This window comes from Meriones unguiculatus, chromosome X (genome assembly GCF_030254825.1).
Source record: "Meriones unguiculatus strain TT.TT164.6M chromosome X, Bangor_MerUng_6.1, whole genome shotgun sequence".
Lineage (NCBI taxonomy): Eukaryota > Metazoa > Chordata > Mammalia > Rodentia > Muridae > Meriones > Meriones unguiculatus.
In genome coordinates, this window is record NC_083369.1 from 7,610,710 (window position 1) to 7,629,595 (window position 18,886).

Here is an 18,886-nt window from a genome sequence, read left to right on the forward strand (position 1 = left end):
TGGAGATCAGTGACTTAATTTTTATATTCTTTCATTTTCATTGTTACAGACGAAGCTACTATGGAGGAAACTGGGCCAGTTTCAGCTTTTCGGGACTTTTGTCCTGGCTGAAGGAATACCAGGTAAAGTGCTTATCTGATATTGCAAGTCACTATGTTGTATCTTGTGTCCGATAATGTCCATTCATTTAAGAATTATTTTATTTTTCTGTCATGTGAGATAGCTTATTTTCATACATTTGAAAAAATGCACGTATTTTTTTAAGAATGCACATAATTATATTTTTAGTTAATGTTATATAATGAAAGATTTTCTCAGTCATTCAGATATTTCACCAGACATTGTAAAATTCTACTTAATGAGTTGTGATTTGTATTACAATATTTTGATGTCTGTATTTCATTTATTCTTAGTGTAGAAAATATGCTGTACTGTCTTGTTTTCTATTTTTAACAAAAGTAATAACTATCACTATTCTCTGGCTTGTATGTTTATTTCTGTCACGTGGGAGAAGCACTTAAAAGAAAAAAGTTGAAGTTCAGAAATTGTTTTTTCTGAAGTAGCTTCTTATTCCTATTGCTATTGAGTGTAAAGAAGTGTTTTTCGAGATAACTGGCAGTATGATGTGGAGATTTAGTCATTCTGTGTAGCTTAACATTTTGTATAAGACACATTTAACATAAATTAGTGTATGTGGGTTGAAATAAAACTTTTGCTGAGGCTATCTTACATGCACTTAGAACCTGCTATCTCTCAGATTAGCTGAAATTGTTGGGAAAAATGATAATATCCGGTTAGCTAAGACATTAACAGCATTCAGTTACTCAACTAAGCGTGATGCTTGCTTTCATTGATTTAATGGAGTGTATCAGCAGTTATTCTCCTGAAGACAAAAGCATGGGTGATAAAGCTGCAGTGATATGAGAGTTTAAATACCTTTGCATAAAATGTGTGTGTTATATTGGACAACATTCAGAGAGTGAGAGACTTTGAAATGCTTAACCTTAAAGGGGATGTCTTTGTCATATCACACCGTTGCCATAAAAGCTCAGAGATCCATGCAGAAGAGGGAACAGAAAGATTGTAAGAGCTAGAGGCAGTGGATAACTTCAAGGAAATGCCATTTTCTAGACACAGCAGGGGCACATAGATAGCTATATACCAAAACTAGCTTTTGATAGATTTTATGCATTATTTTCCTCTGCCTCCTTTGAAATAGGCACACTGTTGGAGTCAATTCACTTACTCTGAAGTCATTGAATTTTGATGTGATAAAAATAAAAACATGAATTGAAACAAGATACAGTTATTCTTGAGAAATTTTAGTTCATTTATTTCTATTTTGTTAAAACTCCTTTTTTTGTGTGTTTTGCTCAGGAAAACAGTGATATTGTGACTGAAAATTCAATGTGGCAAGAAAAGATACTTGAAAACGAGGAAGTTATTCTTCTTCGTAGCAAGGACAAAACAATTCAACATGTAGAAGTATTTTGTTATGCCAGGTATGAAAATTATTTACATAGAATTAACTAAGACAGCAACTCTTCCCCATTTCACACTTCTTCAAAAGTAACTTTCAGTGCTTTCTATTTTTGGAGTAAAGATAACATAACATTAATGCCATGCAATTCATTTTCTCATTGTAACAATCCTGTGTTACAGTAGGGCTATGTGGATGATTTTATCAGCTTCACACAAGCTAGGTCGTTGTGGAGGGGCAAATTAATGATTCATACAGGAAGGACCAGCTCACTGGGTCAGTGCCACCCTGGGGCAGGTAGTCTTGCGTTGAGGGAATACTTTCTGGTACTGTAGGGGGAACACAGCTCCATTCCGCCTGCTCCCCAGCTGCCTGTCTCACCTGTGTGATAAACAGTGAGTGCCGCATAGAAAGTGAACATAGTGGAGCAGAGTTAGTCGCAGCACCCAAGTTCCATTGTCCTCCCCCCCAAGGAGCCTATGGGGCACTGGAACAGCTCTAGGCTCAGAGAGCTGGGCTTGCTCCTCATCTGCCTTGTGTACCTGGGTCACAAACAGCAGAGACAGTGAATCCAGAAGTGACTACTACAGATTTTAGAGACAGGTGGATTCTGGAACAAACAGTCGAGGCTACAGGCAACTAGATAGCTAGAGACCAGCATAAGAATACAAGCAACAAAAATAGGGACATCATTGCTTCACCAGGATCTCTAAAAATTAATGGATATTCTAATGCAGCTGAAACACAGGAAAATAATCTTAAATCTATAATTATGCAGTTATTAGAGGCATATAAAGAGAAAATGAACAAGAAAATAGAGGGCGTCATGAAAAGAGAGGAATCCACATTCAAACAAATGAAGGAAATGGTATAGGACATGAAAACAGAATTAGAATCAGTAAAGAAAACACAAGCAGAGAAAACCCTGGAGTTGGAGAACTTAAGAGATCAGGAACCACAAAGGTAAGCATCACCAACAGAATACAAGATATGGAAGACAGAATCTCAAGCACTGAAGAATCCGTGGCAGAAATTGATATATCTCTCAAAGAAAAAATAAAATTGGAAAAGTTACAAACACAAAACATCCAAGAAATCAAGAACACAATGAAAAGATCAAACCTAAGAATAATAGGAATAGATGAAAAAGATGATTTCAGTCTCCAAGGCCCAGAAAACATGTTTGAGAAAATCATAGAAAAATTCCCCAACCATAAGTGAGAGCTGCCCATATACATACAAGAGGGCTAAAGAACACCAAATAGACTAGACCAGAAAAGAAATTCCTCTGTCACGTAATAATTAAAACAATAAATCTACAGAACAAAGGAAAAAATATTAAAAGGTGCAAGGGAAAAAGGCCAAGTAACATATAAATGCAGACCTATCAGAATCATACCAGTTCTCAACAGAGACTAAGAAAGCCAGAAGGGCCTGAGCAGATATTGTGCATTGTTGTAGGCGGTTATTAATATTTACTATTGGTTTATCTTCTTGTAAAGCTTGCTGCTAGTCTTAAACAGCTGTATAACCAAATCACCACATAGAGACTGGGTTTTTAGTTAACCTAGAACACAATGCTGGGCAATATTTACTGCCTCCTAAACCTCCAAGCCCTCAATTTCCTAATATTTACATTTCCCACATTATACTTGCTTTTTGTGAAATCTTAGGTCTGGTTCATGCTCCATGTCCTCTAAGATCTCTCCTCCAGCTCTGCTCTCCTCTCTCTCCTCTCGCTCCTCCTCCTCCCACTCCTTCCTGCTCTCTAGCTTCAACCCTGTTTCCTGTCCTCTGGCTCCTCCCATTGCACAACATTGTAGCTAGTTGCTTTATTTTGTCCTGTTTACACAAGAGTTGAGACAGGATGCTTATAGTGAGTATCACAATGCAATATCTGGATTGAAACCAGAGAGTGGGGGTGGGGAAATCAGCATTTGAATTAACAAGGGTAAGGCGAATACATTTTAAAAGAACATTATACCAACATTTCCCCCTTTAAGTCCAATAAAAGGCTCCTTTTATTTCAATACAATAATAATTATGAAATTATAAAAACTGTTAAATAAAATCTACATGTGCAATGTCTATTCCATGTGTATTTAGCACATGGGGAGGGTATCTTAGGAGAAAGTGTCTGATTATCCTATCTATCTTGACAAGTTTAAAGTTCTATCTCTAAATTAACTTTTATCCTTATTGGTATTACCTATATGAAAAGATTTCTTAACTTCTAAACAACTTAAGCTTAAATGTGGTACTGTAACTATTTGGTCTTCAACCCCATCAGAGACTTGAGAAGGAATAAAATTAGTTATGAGAGTAAATAGGAAGTGCATGTTAGCAGCTTCCAAAAAATAAAAATTGACAGAGACAGTTTGCTGCTGAGCAGTCACCCATAACTCTCTATAATGTTGGAGCATCATCTTCAGCTTCCTGGCTCAGAATATTTTGACAGACATATATGTGAAGCAGGAACTATTTAGGACTTTCTTACCCTGTCTTGGCAGAGTTTGGCAGTCGACTTGTCCTCCATTTAAGCTTGCCCCCATTTTAGGCAGAATTTGTCTGTTGTGAAGCGAGGGTATTTTCTTTACCCGAGTGGCTTGATTGCCGCATTTGAAGCCATCTCCATATGGAGGTTCTTCGATGTTCATTATCTTCTTTCAGGTAGGCGGGGTGCTGCCAGGAAATGACTTGTCTCATTGTCAAAGAATCTTTAAAATAATAAGAACATTTTAAATGCCATATTCTGTAGGTCTCTGAAGTTTTTGAAGACTACCTATCTTTATGTAATCACTTTGTATACAAAATCATATCTATCTGTCAAACCTATGAGATATACTTCTGTGATAAATTAGACTAGTGTCTGAAATGACTATGAGTTGAATAACTAATAATTAACTTGAATACCTAATATCCTAACCACCTTTTAATAATAGTTTAAAAGTATTAGAAGTAACCTTGACTTTCTATCAATATAGTAAAGCTTATACTAATGTATTAAAAATACTTATTTTTGCATTAATATGCAAAATCCTATACCAGAGTTAAAATTAACCTTACTTGGTAATAACAAATAAAACCTTAAGTTGAGTAGATTCAATAATCTACCCTTTTTTCTATTTTTATAAAATATCCCTGTACATTCCTTGTTTTACTTTGAATAAGACCGTTAATAATAAACATCTCCCAATGACAAAAAAATTTCGTAGCTATAGCAAACAACCAAAAACATACCCAACCCCCTTTAAAGGAAATTGGTCACCGTTCTCATGAGTTTCTTCTAGCTGACATTGTGGACATGTAGAAATCCTGTAGGGGGCCCAAATAAAAATGGTTAATTAATCAAGCAATAACATTTGTGGTCCAATAACATTTGAATGTTGAGAAATTTCAGGCTTAATAAAAGTCCTTTATGGAACAGTCTAAAATAAAATGCTGGACCAGTTAAAATTAGTATCTTTCTTCAAAGTGCTTTGGGAGCAGGCTTTGATGAGAAAATAGCAATTGAAGCAGTTGAGGCAGGAACAAGCAGAATGCTGGAACATGCAAGATGCTGGAACAGATGTGTCAACATCTCAGCATGCTGAGGAATGATTCTGTTAGGTTTGATCCAGCATCTCTGTCATCTAGTTCTTTTGTTCTGCAAACATAAAATTTCTCACAAGCATTATAGAGTTCTAAAATTATAAATGTATGAGATGTGCAGGATGAAACTAAACTGTAAGCCAATTTAATCTATGTCAATTAAAAGTTTAGCATAATGCATTTTGAAGATATTATAGCCAAGGATTTATTGGCCAAGTATTATTGAAGTTTTTGGCTGGAGACACATTTTTTTATGTCTCAGTCAGTTTTAGAGTTGTTCCCATGTAAAGGGATTAGCAATATAAGTTACCATTTTTATTGAACATATAATCATTATCATGTTGAAATCAAAACACGGTTGGATAGATTAAAATATCTTTATGGGCTCTTGTGTGCCTGTTGTATTAGGCCAAGTTGCTACCTATTTCCTTAGAGAAGCCTCCCATTAGAGAGACAAGCTGGTTGCCTTGAGCAATAGAAAATGCATGTTTTAAGTAAACTTTACATAAACTCCTTTTTAAATTAGAATATAAGCATACCGTAGGTATCTTGTACCTGTTTTGAGGTTTAGCCCTATATTTTTATGTATGTTGTAGCTATTTGTCCTATCCCCTTGTTTATATAGAATGGGCAGTTATGCCTTTATAGTCAAACTTTATTTAAACTCCCTCTTATGTTTAGCATTTAAGCATACCCTAAGCATCTTGTACCTGGGCTTTACATTGATTAAGCATACCCTAGGCATCTTGTACCTGGGCTTTACATTGATAGTGGCTATTTTTTTGGCTTTCCCCTTATTTATACAGACTGGACAGTTATGCCTTTATAGCCGAACTTTATATAAACTCTCTTAGCATTAGCATATAAACTCTCTTACCCTTAGTGTTAAGTATATCCTAGGCATCTTGTACCTGGACTTTACAATGATAGTGGCTATTCTTTGGCTTGCCCTCTTTTTAATATGAGATGGACAGTTTTGTTTTTTAAACATATGAATATAATTTTTGAGTTTTTAAGACTACACTAGGTTGGCATATACTTTGCCATCTTTAAGCCTCTTGTGTCTTTTTTACATTAAGCATGACCAACATTTTCCCCCCGTGAAAATGTTGCACGTTTAAAAGGATAAGGCAGTTTTCAGAGCAGTGTGACATTATCTCTCTTTACATAAACCTAAAAATGATGTCAATCCCACCTTTAGATCAGTAAGGATATAACATCTATTCTTAAGAAAAAAAGAATTTACATGGTAACCTTAAGGAAAATTTTGTCATTTTGAATCTTAGACTATCTCTGTAAGTGGCTAAACAGCCAGAGTTGCCATCCTGGCTTTTATTATGTAAATAAGCTTGATCCAGAACTCAGAGATCTGCCTGTTTCTTTTTACTTTGTGTTGGGAAGAAAGGCATGTGGCTTTGAATGGCTTTGAATTTTAGCCATTATTAACCTAAACCTAATTATTTGGATGAGTACTATTGTCTGTAACTTAGTACCCCAATCCTTGACTTTTTCTCCATTTTCTCTTTGAACTTTCTTGGAGAAGGCATGGAGAAGAACCAACACCATTAAACATATTGCAATCAGATCCATGAATATGACAGCCGAAATGAAGCCGAAAGACATTAAAACACCCTCTGTCATGGCAATTTTTTATTTTACATGCAGTTTAGGCCAAACTCTGTCTAGAGGTTTGTCTGCCTCCAGTTCCTTTCTTTCCTGTCATGGCTGTTGGACCTCAGCCAGTTGAGCCAGCCACAGTATAAAAGAGCCAGGCTTGTTTACCCCTTAGTTAAACTGCAGCAGCAGCCAGTTTTGTTATGGAAGTCTCAGGTCTGCCCACAGGAGGCTATCTTTTGCTCCTGGGCCGGTTTAAGACTCTCTTCAAGAAACAGTAATTGACCTGAGAGTTTTTAGGTTTTAAGTTTGGGTTTTATCACTGGGAGCTTATTCCCCCTCCAAATTATGTTTAAGTATGATTTAAAGGGTGTGGATTCTTAGATTAGTTGGGCACCATTTGTTGTAGTCAACAATTAATATTTACTATTGGTTTTATCTTCTTGTAAAGCTTACTGCTAATCTTAAACAGCTGTATAACCAAATCACCACACAGAGACTGGGTTTTTAGTTAACCTAGAACACAATGCTGGGCAATATTTACTGCCTCCTAAACCTCCAAGCCCTCAATTTCCTAACATTTACATTTCCCACATTATACTTGCTTTTTGTGAAATCTTAGGTCTGGTTCATGCTCCATGTCCTCCAAGATCTCTCCTCCAGCTCTGCTCTTCTCTCTCCTCTTGCTCCTCCTCCTCTCACTCCTTCCTGCTCCCTAGCTTCAACCCTGTTTCCTGTCCTCTGGCTCCTCCCATTGCACAACATTGTAGCTAGTTGCTTTATTTTGTCCTGTTTACACAAGAGGTGAGACAGGATGCTTATAGTGAGTAGCATAATGCAATATCTGGATTAAAACCAGAGAGTGGGGGTGGGGAAATCAGCATTTGAATTAACAAGGATAAGGTGAATACATTTTAAAAGAACATTATACCAACAGTGCATACACTAAGAGACTACATATGCCAACCCAGACTACTATATACAGCAAAACTTTCAATCAACATAGATGGAGAAAACAAAATATTATGTAATTTAACTAAATTTAAACAGTACATTTGCAGCACCCCAGCTCTACAGAAAATACTAGAAAGAAAACTCCAACCCAATAAGATCAACTACATGCAAGAAAACAAAAGATAAAGACACCATAACAACAAAAAAGCACAAGAAAACAGGCGCACAAACACATAATCACCACCAGCTCCACAATAAAAGGAACTAAAAATCATTGGTCACTAATGTCTGTTAACATCTATGGACTCAACTCTAATAAAAAGACACAGACTAATAGAATGGTTGCAGAAACGGATCTAGCATTCTAAGAAATTTTAAGAAATACACCTCTGCAATAAAGATAGATGCTACTTCAGAATAAGGGCTAGAAAAAGGTTTTCCAAGCAAACAGATCCAAGAAGCAAGGTAGAGTAGCCATTCTAATAGCTAATAAAATAAACTTTCAGCCAAAATTAATCAAAAGAGTTGGGGAGGGACACTTCATTCTCATCAAATGAAAAAATCCACCAGGAGGACATCACAAACCTGAACATCTATGCACCAAACAGAAGGGCTCCTGCATTTGTAAAAGAAACATTATTAATGCTTAAAACACATTGATCCCAACACCTTAATAGTGGGAGCCTTCAGCACCCCACTCTCACTCCACTGTCACCCTGACAGATACTAAATGGAGAAATAACACTTACAGGGGTCTTAAATAAAATGGACCTAATAGATATCTATAGAGCTTTTCTATAGAGCTTTTCACCAAACAGAAAAGAATTTACCTTCTTGTCAGCACCTCATGGAACCTTCTCCAAATTTTACCATATAGTCAGACACAAAGAAAGCCCCAACAGATACAAGAAGATAGAAATAATCTCTTGTATCATATCAGACTATCAAGGTCTAAAACTAGACCTCAACAATATGAGAAACAACAAAAAGCCTCACATGCATGGAAACTAAACAACTCTCTATTCAACAATAGCTGAGTCAGAGAAGAAATAAATGAAATTAAAGACTTCCTGAATTCAATGAAAATGAAGGCGTATATTTCTCAAATTTATGGTCAACGCTTTAGGTACTAAGTGTCCTTAGAGAGAAGTTTGAGACATCTCATACAAACAACTTAACTGCACACCTGAAATCCCTAGAGAAAAAAATAAAAAAAGAAGCAGACACACCCAAGAGGAGGAGGTGGCTGGAAATAATCATAATCAGGGCTGAAATTAATAAAGTAGAAACAGGGAACAGTTCAAAGAGTCAAGGAAACCAAGAGCTGTTTTTTTTGAGAAATCAACAAGATAGACAAACTGTTAGCCAAACTAACTAAAAGGCAGAGAGACACTTTCCAAATCAACAAAATCCAAGAAAGGAAAAGAGGACATAATGACAGACACTGTGAAAATCCAAAGAATCAGTAGGTCTTCCTTCAAAAGCCTATGTGCCACAAAAATTGAAAATCTAATTGAAATGAACAATTTTCTTTCTTGATAGATGGCAAGGGAGGAGATCCTCCCCTGTCAGTGGACTAGGGGAGGGGCATAATGGGGAAGAGTAAGGGAGTGTAGGACTGCGAGTAGATGAAGGATGGGCTACAGTCGGGATACAAAATGAATAAATCGTGAATAATAATTTTCAAAAATATATGCTTCACCCATAATGGCCTTTGAGATTCAAATTAGCATCATAAATGATACTGGGTTTAGTTTGTGAAATCTATTTTCATAATCAATATTTTTACAAAATTTAATGATACTGATTTTTTCCTTCATATATTAAAATCATTTTAGTATTTTATAATTAAAAGTTTATTTTGAAAACTTACAGTCCAATAATGCCATACATCTGGGAGATATGTTTTTATGGTTTTCAAATACATTTGAGTTACTAAAATTGAACTGTTCTGAAGTTTCTTTTCGGAGTGGAATATCTTTTTAGAAAATGCTGTGTATATATGAAGCAATATATAAGGTTTTAAATTCATAGGGATATTGTCCTTTTGAATAAAAGAATTTGCTAAATAATTATGTGCCGATTTAGGAATTTTTAGTGTCTTCATCGCTTTGTTAGATATCATTCTTCAACTTGGTAGGACTCCAAAAGTACTTTGGCTTTAGGTGACGATTGGGTATAGTATTATGTTTTTATGCTTCTGTTGAACTAAGATTTTTGCCAACTATGCTAGAACTGTGTAGTGCTAAGGTGTGATGTTGAGAACATTTGACAAACATGGTTTGTCAAGGCAGGATAAATTCCAAAAGAGTAATTCTTTCCTTACACATTCCCCACAGTATTAGATTTACTTAACCTTTGATTGTACCTTTAGTGAAATATTTTGACTTTCAGCTTTTCAGATTGTCCATACTGTATAATGGATTTCATTTATTTCATAAAATCCCTTTTTACTTAATATACGAGATAGCTACTGTGTAAATCAGTTCCTATGCTCAATTTTCATGCAGTTCTCATCAAGGCTGTAATAAAAGTAGTTTCCAGATTCCATCTTATCTGTGCAGTGTAATTAATTATCCTGTCACTTCTTTTTTCCTTTTTTAATTATTATCATTTATTACAATTTATTCAATTTGTACTCCGGTCGTGCCCCCTCCCGCATCTCCTCCCAATCTCACCCGCCTCCCTCTTCTCCCTCTCTGCCCCTCCCCTAGTTCACTGATAGGGGAGGTCAATGTCCTCTTCTATTTGAACCTAGCCTATCAGGAATCTTCAAGACTGGTTCCATTGTCTTCCTCCGTGGCTTGGCAAGGCTGCACCCCCCAGGGGGAGAGGTGATCAGAGAACCTATCACTGAGTTCATGCCAGAGAAAGCCTCTCCTCTCTGACTCAGATGTAGCCCAAAAACTCAGTATCCAAGTGGGGTCCCTATCATGTCACTTTTTAGTTAAATTTTTAGGCATGGAACTTTTGTTGAAAGTGCTGGCTCATTGATCACACCCCCCAAAGGGGGGAGCAGCCTTACCAGGCCACAGAGGAGGACAATGCAGCCAGTTTATTCTGCCCCAGCAACAGTGCAAGGTTCTTTGAACGTGAAGTGTCAGTTTAGTTTTAGACCAAACTTGATGGTAGGTCCTATTTTCCTTGGATAGCATAGGACTAGAGAATATATTGAGAGAGTTAGTCATGACTGGTGGGGGGGCTTATAGCTCTACCTCTTAATTTTGAATATTATATTGTGTTGATTTGTTTTTAAAATAAGATTCCTCTGTCTTAAATTATCAGAATGTTCATGGTCTCCTTAATATTAAAATTAATATTGATTTTATATCTTATTTTTTATATTGTATTGAAACTTTAATAGATGGTGGTTTAGAGTATGTGTTGTATGAGACAGTATGTACACTGAATTCAAGACAAAAAGTGTAGAGGAAAACTTGCCATGAAAAGTTTATATTATAATATATTATAGCAAGGTAGAAATATTAGAAGCGTGATATTAAAAGAAGAAATATTAGAAGCATGATATCTTATTTTTTTTTATTAGCCAAGATTTGCACAACGATGTCGAAGAAGCTGGTGCACTGCAGAAAAATCACACTTCTGTGACACCCTCAAACTCCACAGAGGCTACAGAGGCTACTTGTCTACCTACTGCAGATGAGTCATTAAGCACTTGCAACTGTGATAAACCTGCAGAACAAAGTCAGAGCAGTGGTCCATTGAGTTCATTAGAAGTAAATGGTGCTGAAGAAGCAAGAGTGAAAGAAAATAGTGATGCTAAATCTCCAGCAGAAGAAACAAGTGAAAATGTGCATAAAGTACAAGACAACACAGAGACACCGAAGAGAAATAAAATTACTTACTCACAGATTATTAAAGAAGGCAGAAGATTTAACATTGATTTAGTATCAAAGGTAAGTACCAATTTTATGCATCTTAACATAAAACCAGGGTAAGCATCTGGACCGTGAAGTGTACTTTTCTTCATTTTAGTTTCTGAATTGTAAAGTATTTTCTTTATATAAATATAGCAAACAAATAATTTTAAGTATAGGTTAAAATACATTAAGATATTCATATTGATATACTTAATGTGCTTTTAAACAATACTAAATAATTTTGTATATGAAGAATGCTATTGTGTTAGGGCAGGTAGTTCATCCAAATATATTCCTGGACACCATGAATTCCATCAGAAGAAGAATTCTATCGAACTTCTGTTCAAATTTAATGTTTTTGTAATATTATATAAACATACCTTAGCCCTTATAAAATTTTAGCTCTTTATATAAGTATTCCAAATAAACCAATGCATTTTTAAAAATCTTTTTGTCTTTGCTGCTATTTTCGTAAATAAAAATGACTATAATGTTAGATCACTGTAATGTCTTTTTTAAAAATTCTTTATTAATTACACTTTATTCACTTTGTATCCCCCCTGTGGTTCCCTCTCTCCTACCGTCCCAATCCCCCCCTTCCTCCACCTTCTGCATGCATGCCCCTCCCCAAGTCCACTGATAGGGGAGATCTTCTTTTCTTTCCTTCTGATCCTAATCAATGTAATTTCTGATGAGGTTGCTGGATCATGGGAGGCTTCAGTATTGCGTGGATTCATAAGAAACAGATTTTGTTTTTGTTCAAAATAGTAATAAAATATCCAATCAGACATTGCCTTAAAGGTGTGGTAAGATAAAGGAAGGGAACAATTCACATGCCTTATATTTTGCTGATGAAATCCGGTATGTGTGATCCCCCATTTTCTTTGAACTTATTATGTAGAAATAGGAATATTTTCTTATGCAAAATATTGCACTGTTCAGAATAGTAGAGAAAAATCAACATGATGTTTTTGTTCTAATTTAAGCCTATTCTAAGTAAGCTTATATAGCTCAACTATGCCAAATATACAAAAAATGTTTAAAATTGCTTATTATTTTAATATAATTACAGCTTTATTTCATGTGAAATTGCTACGGTGGATCATTTAGATAGCATTGAAAAAAACATGGTACATGTATGATTTTCAAACTTCTGAAACATAACTCAAAAATAATTTTAATTGAGATTTGTTTTTCCTTTCAGTGATAACTAAAATTCACTTGTTTTATGATTTAAGGTAGAATTTAGGATGTACATGAATACTTATTATATTTTACCTGTTGGAGCATTAAATTAATATATAATTATATTTAAGCAAATGAAATAGCACTGAATTTTATAGAGTTAAGATTTGTAAATATAAAAAAGTAGGGTGTATCAGTTGTGTGGTGTATTAGGAATGAGGCAGTCAGATAACATACTATTCTTTATTCAGAATACTTTGACTAATTTCTAAAACCATCATGTTAACTTTGGCTGGAACAATGCTAAGCTTATGAGATGGTTTATAAAATGGCCCATAATTTATATTGATTTACAGGTCATCTTGGGTGCTGAAACTAATACTGACCTCAAATTTTGAGATGCCATAATGTTTGTATAGTCAAACATTTTATTTACTTTTCTGTAACCATTACAGTTATAGCTTTTATATTTTTAATATACTGAGATATAAATTATTAATCATAGGAAACAGCCAAAAATATAATATTGATTGATATGGTTAAATTTCAAACATGCTAGATAATATTGCTTAAATTTTTATTGTTTTTCTCCCTGGTATTAATTATAAGATACACTGAAAGATTAAATCAGTCCTTCATATACATATCAGTAATACAATTGTTCACTTCTTGAAAAGGTCATATATCATATAAACTTAATGACAGGCTTAGAGTTTGACTCTATTATGGCAATGTATCACAAAATCATAGTTATTTTGTTTGATTTTGTCTTGCTTTTGGGTTATTTATCTGTATTGGCAGCATGGGGTGGTCCATGGTAACAAGCCAACTGTCTGTATTTCCAGTTCAAAATCTTGTATGATCCTTAGACATTTAGATCCTATGGAATCATATCTTTCAGATAACAAGGACATTTCTGAAGGAAATACAGTAGAAATGTTGATGTATCATGTGCTGTGTATCACTCCTATCAGAGCTGAGAAGAGACATTATAACTAAATGCATGAACATTTCTTTAGTAATATTTATAATGTTCATATAGCTAGACAATAGGAGAAAAGCCTGTCAACCAAGTTATATAGAAATCATCTAGATTATTTAGCTTTTTGGTTTAAATGACAATAATAAATTGTGGATATTCATTGACTTATAATATTTGTAGGTTTTAATAATACATATATAACTTAAATTCTTTTTTAATATTATGTTTTATTTTTCTTTTTAAATTTAATTTTAATGTTATTTTTAACATTAATTATAATTATACACTATGTATCCCAACTGTAGCCCCCTCTCTCATTCCCTCCCAATCTCACCCTCCCTCCCTCATGTCTTCCCATACCCCTCTCTAAGTCTACTGATAGGGAAGGTCCTCCTCCCCATCCATATGCTAGCCTATCAGGTCTCATTATGACTGGCCTCATTTTCTTCTTCTATGGCCTGGTAAAGCTGCTCCCCTCTCTGAGGGAGGTGATCAAAGAGCCAGCCACTGAGTTCGTGTCAGAGACATTCTCTGTTTCCCCTTACTAGGAAATCACTTGGATAGTGAGCTGCCATGGGCTATGTCTGTGCAGGGGTTCTAAGTTATCTCCTGCATGGTCCTTGGTTGGAGTATCAGTCTCAGAAAAGATTCCTGGGCCCAGATTTCTCAGTTTTGTTGCTCCACTTGTGGAGCTGCTGTCCAGTGCAGGTCTTTCTATCTCTCCCTTCTTTTATACGATTCACTGCATTCTGCCTTAAGTTTGGCTATGATTCTCAGCATTTGCTTTGATACACTGCTGGATAGAGTCTTTCAGAGGCACTCTGTGGTAGGCTTCTATCCTGTCCTGTTTTCTCCCTCTTCCAATGTTTGTCCCATTTGCCTTTCTGCATGAAGATTAATCATCATACCCAGGTCTTCGTTCTTGCTTAGGTTCATTAGGTATACAGATTTTAGTATGCTTATCCAACATTATATGTCTAATATCCACTTATAAGTGAGTATATACCATATGTGTTTTCCTCATTCTGGGATACCTCACTCAAAATGATCTTTTCTAGATCCCACCATTTGCCTGCAAATTTCATGATTTCCTTGTTTTTAATTGCTGACTAGTATTGCATTGTGTAAATGTACAACAATTTCTATATCCATTCCTCAGTTGAGGGGCATCTGGGTTGTTTCCTGATTCTGGCTATTATGAATAAAGCATGGTTGATCAAATGTCCTTGATATGTACTTGAGCATCTTTTGGATGTATGCCCAGGAGTGGTATAGCTGGATCTTGAGGAAGCACTATTCCTAATTGTCTGAGAAAGTGCCAGATTGATTTCCAGAGTGGTTGTACAAGTTTACATTTCCAGCAGCAGTGGAGGAAATCTTTCCAGCAGGTATTGTCACTTGAATTTCTATTCTTACCCATTCTGATGGTGTAAGGTGAAATCTCAGTGTCATTTTGATTTGCATTTCCCTGATGACTGAGACATTGAACATTTCTTTAAGATTTTCTCTGCCATTCTATATTCCTCTATCGAGAATTCTCTGTTTGGGTCTCTAACCCATTTTTAATTGGATTACTTGGTTGTTGCTTTTTAATTTCTTAAGTTCTTTATATTTTCTGGATATTATCCCTCTTTCAGATACAGCGTTGGTAAAGACCCTTTCCCAGTCTGTAGGCTGTGATTTTGTTCCAATGACAGTGTCCTTTGCTTTACAGAAGCTTTTTAGTTTCATGAGGTCCCATTTTTTGATTGTTGATCTTACAGCCTGTGCTGTTGGTGTTCTGTTCAGGAAGATGTCTTCTGTGCCAATGAGATCAAGGCTCTGACCTACTTTTTTTATCTAAGAGGTTTAATGTGTCTGGTTTTATGTTGAGGCCTTTGATCTACTTGGACTTTAGTTTTGTGCCTGGTGATAAATACAGATCTATTTGCATTTTTCTACTTGTAGACATCCAGTTAGACCAGTACCATTTGTTGAAGATGTTGTCTTTTTTCCATTGTGTTGTGTTGGCTTCTTTGTCAAAAATCAAGTATCCGTAGATATGTAGGTTTATTTCTGGGTCTTTTGTTCGATTCCATCAACCACCACTCTGTTTCTATGCCAGTACCATGTAGTTTTTATTACTATTATTATAGTACAGCTTGATATCAGGGATGGAGATACCTCCAGATGATATATTGTTGTGCAGGATCGTTTTGGCCATTCTGAGTTTTTTGTTATTCCATATGAAGTGGAGAATTGTTCTTTCAAGGTCTGTAAAGAATTGTGTTGGTATTTTGATGGGAATTGCATTGAGTCTGTAGATTGCTTTTGGCAGGATGGCCATTTTCACTATATTCCTACTGATCCAAGAGCATGGGAGATCTTTCCATCTTCTGATATCTTCTTCAATTTCTTTCTTCAGACATTTAAAGGTTTTGTCAAATACATCTTTCACTTGCTTGGTTAGAGTCACACTAAGGTACTTTATGTTATAGTGGATATTGTGAATGGTGTAGTTTTCCTAATTTCTTTCTCAGCCCTTTTGCTCTTCGTTTACAGGAGGGCTTCTGATTTCTTTGAGTTGATTTTGTATCCATCTACTTTGCTGAAGGTTTTTATCAGCTCAAGGTGTTATCTATTTGAATATTTGGGGCCATCGATGTACTCATGTATACTATCTTATTATCTGCAAATAGTGATAATTTGACTTCTTCCTTTCTGATTTGTATCCCCTTGATCTCCTCTAGTTGTCATATTGCTGTAGGTAGGACTTCAAGTACTATGTTGAAGACATATGGAGAGAGTTGACAGCCTTGCCTTTTCCTTGATTTTAGTGGGACTGATTTAAGTCTATCTCTGTTTAGTTTGATGTTGGCTATAGGCTTGCTGTATATTTTCTTTACTAGGTTTAGGTATGTGCTTGTATCCCTGATCTCTCCAAGACTTTAAACATGAATGAGTGTTAGACTTTGTCAAATACTTTTTGGCATCTAAGGAGATGATCATGTGGTTTTTCTCCTTCAGTTTGTTTATGTGGTGGATTACATTGATGGATTTCCATATGTTGAACCACCCTTGCATGCCTGGGATGAAGCCTACTTGGTCGTGAAGGATGATATCTATAGTGTGTTCTTGGATTTGGTTTGCAATTATTTTATTGAGTATTTTTGCATCAAAGTTCATAAGAGTGATAGGTCTGAAGTTCTCATTTTTTGTTTGGGTCTTTGTGTGGTTTAGGTATCAGGGTGACTGTGGCTTCATAGAATGTGTTTGGTAATGTTCCTTCTGTTTCTATTTTGTGAAATAGTTTGAATAGAATTTGAGTTAGCACTTCTTTGGAAGTCTGGTAGAATTATGCTCTGAAACCCTCTGCTCCTGGGCTCTTTTTTTGGAAGGAAGTCTTGATGACTGCTTCTATTTCCTTTGGGGATATAGGACTATTCAATCTATTTACCTGATCTTGAATTAATTTTGGTAGATGGAATCTATCAAGAACATTGTCCATTTCATTTAGATTTTGAAATTTTATGGCATATAGGCTTTTGTAGTAAGACCTAATGATTGTTTGGATTTCCTCCATGTCTGTTGTTATGTCCCTCTTTTTGGTTCTAATTTTGCTGATTTAGATAGTTTCTTTCTGCCTTTTAGTTTGGCTAAGGGTTTTTGCCATGCATGATACAAAACACCTGTATTTTGGGGCCCTGGCCTTTGGAGGGTGTGGACAGATGATGCAGACATGTGGAATGGCATTACAACCATGGGTGGTTTTGACGATGGACTCAAGAGTAGGGAGAATTCCTGCTGTAAGTTGTGGTACGGGTACCCAAAGGCTGAAGGGAGGATCTCAAGTCTGACCATGCCTGAATTCAGAGGGTGATGCAAGCCCTCTTCTCCTCAGCACCAGACTGCTATTCTGCTTGTGCATTGCCCAGGTTAATGGCATTGGTCCGGGTGTTCTGCGTCTTCTTGGACACCTTTTCGAAAATTTCTTTGAGTAGAGTCTCTAAGGCTAGCTCAACACTGGAGTCCAGGGCTCTTTGTTCCAGAAAGAGAAGACCATTGTTTTCAGCAAACATCCAGGCTTCCTCGATGGGCCCCTCCTGTGCCTGGCTGAGGTCACTTTTTTTCCCCACAAGCATGATAACAATAGTGGCTTATGTATTGTCATAAGGCTACTTTAACCAGCTCTCCATGACAGCATAGGTGTGGTGCTTGGTTAGGTTGAATACCAGGAGTGCCCCTACTGCTCTACGGTAGCATACATAGGTGATGGCTTTGTATAGTGCCCGGTCAGCAGTGTCCCAGGTCTGTGCCTTGATAGCAGTGGTGCCTAGCATTACAGTGCGGGTGGAGTTCTCAAGGCTGATGGTGGTTCGGGTGTCATGGCTGAACTCATTGTGGGTGAACCAACACAACAGATGACTACGCCTGACTCGCTGATGAGTACTACCTTGAAGACAAAATTATTATCTTCATCTGTTTGATTCCCCATCTTCCTTTGGCATGGAGAGTGAAAGTGTCTGCAGGTGCAGAGGTCATAAGTCTGTTCATTGATTAAATGGCCTCAACTCTCAGCTCTGAAGAAACCTGCTCCTAGCTCTTCTATCACTGTGGTAAGGGTTGGAGGGTTATGTTGAGGCCAGGAAGAACCCCGCAGACTCAGCTCTGGCAAGTTAGGCTTCTCTATGGAAGCTGAGAAGAGGGAAGAGGAGAGCAGGAAGAGCTAGCTAGCTCAACTGGGCATAACTTAAATTCCAATGTATTTGTCCATATGTGTGAGTAGTAGTTACCATTTTCCATGATTTTGCTATTGATCATATCCTCTAAAACTTTTTCTGTCTACAGCTTCTCTATTCTCGGGGATTACTAATTGACCTGCTAATCAAATCAAATGTTAGTCGATATGCAGAGTTCAAAAACATTACAAGGATTCTCGCCTTTCGAGAAGGAATTGTGGAACAGGTACTGTGAAACTCAACTATGTGAACCAAATTACTATTCCTCATTTGGAAGGATAAACAACACTTCTTATTTTGTTAATAAGGCCTTAAGTTCCAATTTTGCATGGTGGTTTATAAATGCCAATATAAAATTAGCTCCATTAAAATTTCTGTTATAATTCTGAGCACTTATTCCCCAGGTTAATTTTAATGTTGAAGAAATGCTAGTTTCAAGGCAGCAGTATTATATTTGAATTGTCATTTGTTCCCTATTAGG

The 18,886-nt window shown here is 36.2% G+C and overlaps 1 protein-coding gene and 1 pseudogene across 2 annotated transcripts in view; one reads left to right on the plus strand and one right to left on the minus strand.

Annotated features, from left to right (window-relative positions):
* The window catches only part of Chm (CHM Rab escort protein), a 154,982-nt gene that overhangs the window by 40,413 nt on the left and 95,683 nt on the right, over positions 1 to 18,886 (plus strand). For both annotated transcript variants that reach the window (XM_060375685.1, XM_060375686.1), the window contains exons 3-6: positions 50 to 122; positions 1,378 to 1,502; positions 11,187 to 11,556; positions 18,515 to 18,631. In XM_060375685.1, the coding sequence (XP_060231668.1) occupies positions 50 to 122; positions 1,378 to 1,502; positions 11,187 to 11,556; positions 18,515 to 18,631 (685 nt within the window). The remainder of the gene's footprint in view (positions 1 to 49; positions 123 to 1,377; positions 1,503 to 11,186; positions 11,557 to 18,514; positions 18,632 to 18,886) is intronic.
* Positions 17,536 to 18,161, minus strand: LOC110543067 (ras-related protein Rab-25-like; annotated as a pseudogene).